The 5,652-nt window shown below is 31.9% G+C and overlaps 1 protein-coding gene across 1 annotated transcript; it reads left to right on the plus strand.

Moving 5' to 3' along the window:
- Positions 1 to 1,530: 1,530 nt before the first annotated feature.
- LOC107772309 (putative cyclin-D6-1) lies at positions 1,531 to 4,973 on the plus strand. Its single transcript, XM_016591804.2, has 5 exons — positions 1,531 to 1,947; positions 2,047 to 2,142; positions 2,233 to 2,434; positions 2,529 to 2,659; positions 4,228 to 4,973. Exons 1-5 carry the CDS (start codon positions 1,690 to 1,692, stop codon positions 4,519 to 4,521), a joined length of 981 nt encoding a protein of 326 aa, XP_016447290.2. The 5' UTR covers positions 1,531 to 1,689; the 3' UTR covers positions 4,522 to 4,973.
- The last annotated feature ends 679 nt before the right edge of the window (positions 4,974 to 5,652 follow it).

The following is a 5,652-nucleotide window of genomic DNA, read 5'->3' on the forward strand; positions in this document are numbered from 1 at the left end:
ATCAAGCTCCTAAGATACTGTGAGTTGTAACTCAGGCATAGTTCTTATCAATTTCATAACAAGAAGAAAAAGCCCGAGTATCTGCGGAATTGATTACCTATAAAATTTGTAGTGGACTAGTGGATCCCTGGTTTCTATGTTTTGAAAAATAGATAAGGTTTATTTTGGAAAACCTACTATGACTTGATTCAAACTCAAGGCATTTCCCACATTGACTTCTGTTTCCACTAAACCCCATAGAAAGAAAAAGTTAAAATTCAAGCTAGTTTAAGTGGGGATTAAACTAATTAAACTAATAGTGTAATAACTAATAAGTCTATAACTGCATAGAAGTTGCTAATGTTTTGTCCCATTGATAATCTTTTTCCAGTTGTATGGAAGATGGACATATATTCAATGACACGAAACCAAGCTGTCACTCTGCCAAGACTTAGGGGCAAAATAAATAATTACATTGTAATGTACTATATCTTTTTTGGAGTTTTTCCTTTGGAAGAATGGTGGCAGTGGTTATTTTATTAATTTTTCTCTTGGAGCGCAGTTATATGGTGTTATTCGAAGAGGCAGATTTCAAACTTGTCCTTGTCTTTGAATATGTCCAATCATTTTATTTGAGGAAAGGTATGAGCCTCACCTTACTTATTGTCTCTATTATGGGATATGGCAAAGGAGACATTTATTTAGTATAAATATGCAGACAGTATATGTTCTCACTATATTTGTCAAAGGTATTTTTTATCGAACGCAATTTCAACTGATTTGGTAGTGTTAGAACTTGAAAATGGTAAACCTATTCCAATTAACAATGAGTGTATTAGTTGATAATCTTGACCATAAAACATTTGTTTCTTGATCCATATCTCAAATTCAAATTTATAAGTAACAAAGAATTAAAATGTATTTATCAAGCTGAGATTCAATAAATTCTTTAGCATGATTAACTAAATTTAGTCTTAGAGTAATGATCACGTGTTAGAAAAGATGACAGACGAGTTTGAGAAGTGTAAACCGATCAAATTATTTAAAAGCATAAAGGAAAAGGATAAGAAGAAGCTAACATGATAGGGAAAAAAGATTAGTTAACTAACTAGTACTAAAATATTAAATATACTTTCCCCGCTAAAATGTGAAAAAATAGTCAGTAAAGAGAGAGTGATAATTATATTTTCCTTTTGACCGGAGAAATGTTGATGACTGACATTGTTAGAAGCATATTGCAGAGTTTGAAGCCTTTTAATCTTCTCTGATTTCCCCTCTCCAATATATCTACTAATTTTCCTTCCCAATACTGAGAGAAATTAAAAATAATATATAATAATTAAAAAAAGAAGTTTGGAGAAATAATAAAGTTGTGTCAAATCCGTCGAATGCGGTATACTACATGAACGCAGAATAACTTTTTCTAAGATTATCTTTTTTACAATTAATAAAAGAAAACAAGAGAGGAGACCACTGAGTGAAGTTGAAGTCTCCCTACCGCTTTCTTTTAAAGAATGAGACACTAGTCTCTCACCTATTCTTCTTATCATTAATTCCTCCCCACACTTCCCCCCTCCCCCCCCAAAACTCCGAAAAACTTTTTCCCTCTTCATTTAACAATGTGCTTCGTATTCTCTTTCACTTTATACCTATTCCTCACTCTCTAACTAAAACCAAAAGCTAAAACAGAGAGCTTCAAGAACAATAACAATGGAGTTTGACCTTGAAAATCCATTGCCACTTAGCCATGACTTTAATGCAGACACCATTTCTCCACTTTTCAACATTGAAACTGATCATATGCCTTCTAAAATTTACCATCAAAATGTTGAGAACTCAGATTTTCATATCTCCATTCGTCAAGCAACCATTTCTATAATCTTTCAAATTTCTCACCACTTTGATCCATTTCTCTCGTATCTTGGCATTAATTATCTTGACCGCTTCCTCTCCTTCCATTCACTATCGGTATAATTACATTTCTCTTTTATTAATATAAAAAAAGTAATAATATATTGGGAGATACGATTAGAATTCATGTAATATGATTAAGTTTTGATAATGTAGGAAGGGAAGCCATGGATGTTGAGGCTGATTGCCGTTTCTTGTGTTTCTTTAGCACTGAAAATGAAGGAAACGGAGTACTCTGCAACTGATATTCAGGTACTGATTAATTATTTCATCTTTTTGAATGATAGTTAAAAACCCAAGATATAATTGCTTTATGTTACATTATTTTTTGGTGGTTTACAGCAAGTTGGTGGTATGATATTTGATATAGAGACAATAAAGAGAATGGAGTTTTTGATACTTGGCGAACTTAAATGGAGAATGCGCTCAATTACTGCCTTTTCTTTCATTAGTTTCTTCATCTCTTTTTTCAAATTCAAAGATCTACCATTACAGCAAGCTCTAAAAGCCAGAGCCACAGATATTATACTCAGAGCTCAAAATGGTAAGTCAAAGTTGTCGCAGAGTATTAATCTGGATATTTTGATGCTTAAAGAATTATCACCTAAAATATATCTTTTGTTTTTTTTCATTTCCAGATATCAAGATTTTGCAGTTCAAGCCATCTTTAATCTCAGCTTCAGCTCTTCTCTCTGCTTGTCACGAGCTTTTCCCTTTACAATTCCCATGCTATAAAACTGCAATCCTAAACTGTTCACACGTACATAAGGTAATTCATATTTTTGCTCAATTTCGTTTTTCTTCTCTTTGTTGGTTTGCAGTTTCTTTTTCTTTCGTAAGCACATTGATTCCATGCATTTTGTTGATTCCGTATGACTATAGGTTATGGGGTTCGGTCACGGATTTAATTCGTGAAATCAACAACTAATGCTTGTATTAGGGTACGCTGTCTATAGTGACGAAGTTAGAGTGTCAGGTTCGGATTTGCCGAACCCAATAGCATTGATCCGATTAGAATCTAAAAACGATTCGGGTTTGCCGAACCTTGTATTTATCTTAAAAAATCCATTAAATATGTATAACTTATTAATTTAGAACCCAGTAACTTAAAACGATTAGAATATCGAACCCACAAACTTGAAATCTTGATTCCGCCTCTGGCTGTCTAAATCACATCCCTTGTAAATCGTGTGACTTTAACATGATTCCTGAGTAAATACATATATTTTGTGCATCTGACCCGCTTTATTTTTTAAGCACATTTATTCCATGCATTTTGTTCTTTCCAAATATAAGAAACAATGTTCACGATCTTTTTTCACCTCTAATAAGTAATAAGCTTTGGTTGTACTATAATAATAGGAGTAATAGTATTGGATGGGTGAGGTAGGGTAACAAGCTATAAATTGATAAATAAAGAACCTTATGATTGTCTAATGTAATTAATGAATGGTAAAAGTAGTTGTTTTTATCATCAGTGACTTGTACGTGAAAAATCCAGCGGCAGAGTTTCCATACTTTTATGGGTCAAATTAAGGTTATTGCTCTGTAATTTATATCTACCACGGAAACGGAGTATTAGATGGGCTAACCAAATATTCAATAATTTATTGTAAGAATAATGAGCCAATAATTACATCAAATTAGTACATCCTACCACATAAATTGATCAGAGTAGCTGTAATATGTCTCACCTACTATAGCAAGATACTGATGTAGTAATTGTAACTATGAAGCAGTTGCACTTATTTCCAGATTTAACTTATAATGCAGTTGCAGTTATTTTCAGATTTAACTTATATATATTGCATTCTAAAATTCTTATATACTATCAATACATTTTTATCAATTGTATATTATCATTTTCAAGTTATCTATCTATATATGTTCATTATACAGAGTTGACTCTAATCAACTATTTAGTGAGTTGATAGCAAAAAATTTATTTACTTTGGCAGTGCACATAGAATCACTTTCTAACCACCAGTGTTAAATTGTTATGCACTAATAGTACAAAAAATAACCCTAACATAATCAGATCAACTCTAAGGTAATTACAAATATTTCTCTATGTATTGATTGGTAACGGGAGACAATAGTAACTACTCCTTCCGTTTCAATTTATATGAACCTATTTAATTAGGCACGTAGATTAAGACAAAAAAAAGAGTTTTGAATTTATTGTGTAAAATAAGACACATATTTTGTGTGGATCGTTTTTTTTTTAAGTGTTAAAAATTATTTACGCTGCCAAAGTAGATAGCTTATATAAATTTCCATAGCATGCGTGTACATTTTAATGTGATCAATAATGAAGTGAATCCCTGGTTTGTGTAGGATGATTTGTTAAGTTGCTATAATGTGATGCAAGAAATAGCAAAGGAAGGATACGAATCAGTTCTTGACAAAGTGTCAAGCACGAGCACGCCAGTCAACGTACTTGACCTACAGTTCTCGAGCAGTTGGAGTTCAGATAACGAGCCAATTACAAAATCAGAAGATAGCTGTGGCGGTCATGTACTTAATGCAATGGCCATAAACAGCAGGCAAGAGAACTTGAAACGTCGAAAGATTATTGACAACAGTTCAGCTTTCTCTGATGCACACAATAACGTTGATATTGATGTTTGATAAATATTAAGCTATCAATCTGCAGAGTTTTTTTATGAAAACGAAGCAGTAGTGTGCCCACTACAAGAGTAAAAAAGAAAGATCAGGAAAAGTTTATAATTCATCGGCAGAAGCCAACTACTATAAGATAACGTTTATTTGTAGCTGTGGCCCATTGGAGAGTGACACTAGCTTTGCTTTTGTATCAAAGAACTAAAACTGAAAAGAAATACTACTCCTATTATTATAGGAGGAAAAAAAAAACGAAAATGAGAATGAGAAAGAGGAGATTGTGCCATTGTGGGTACTTGGGAATGAACATTTGGTTACTGGTTTGTTTGGTTGGTGACTTTAATTTGCTTTGTATGAATCTGGAAAAGGCAAAAAAGACTTGGAAAAAGAAAAAGAAACGAAAAGAGAAAAGAGGGGAAGGAGAATAAAATGAGTTTTATTTTCTTTTGTTTTATTGGGAAGTGAAAAAGAAACAAAAACAGTGGCTCTTGGTTGCAAATTAGAGAACTGTATGAGGGTAAGAATGAATAATTTATACAAGGGGTTCTCTCTTTTAATTGGAAATGTCATTCTGTGCACTTTTTGGTTCAAAGAAGGGACACTGATTTTCAGGGCTTTGGCCATAAAAAAAATTCACTTTTTCTCGAAAAATTTTCACTTTTTTTTCGGATTCAATATTTGGCCATGAAATTTTCAAATTTCACTTGAAATTGAATTTTGAATTTTTTCGTAAATATAAAAAATTTCAAAAAACTATTTTTCAAAATTCACTTCAAATTACTCACAAAAATTCAAAAATAATTTCAAATTGTATTCATATCCAAACACAACTCTAATTTTAAAATATCATTTTTACTTGTAAATAATTTTTTTTTTTTTTGGAATTTCATAATTCTTATGTCCAAACGCCCACTTAATTATTTGAAAATGCCAAATCTTTTCCTAGTGTACATCTTTCCCCAAGGTCAATTCGAAGAGAACCCACTCAAGGAGTTCACATTTTGCCCCTAGCTGTTGGAAACTGTAAATAAATAAAGAGTTTCAACAATTGGAAAAGAAAAACTAGCATTTTATTTTATTATTAATTAATTGTTTGTTCCGCGGAAAAGAATTTAAAACCATGATTTTTTAAAATTTGAA

This window comes from Nicotiana tabacum, chromosome 2 (genome assembly GCF_000715075.1).
Source record: "Nicotiana tabacum cultivar K326 chromosome 2, ASM71507v2, whole genome shotgun sequence".
NCBI classification, from domain to species: Eukaryota; Viridiplantae; Streptophyta; class Magnoliopsida; order Solanales; family Solanaceae; genus Nicotiana; species Nicotiana tabacum.

Coding starts and splice junctions, on each gene's coding strand:
- LOC107772309 (XM_016591804.2), top strand. CDS start 1,690: ATGGAGTTTGACCTTGAAAATCCATTGCCACTTAGCCATGACTTTAAT. Junction 1,948..2,046: donor TCTCCTTCCATTCACTATCG/GTATAATTACAT, acceptor TTGATAATGTAG/GAAGGGAAGCCATGGATGTT. Junction 2,660..4,227: donor ACTGTTCACACGTACATAAG/GTAATTCATATT, acceptor TGGTTTGTGTAG/GATGATTTGTTAAGTTGCTA.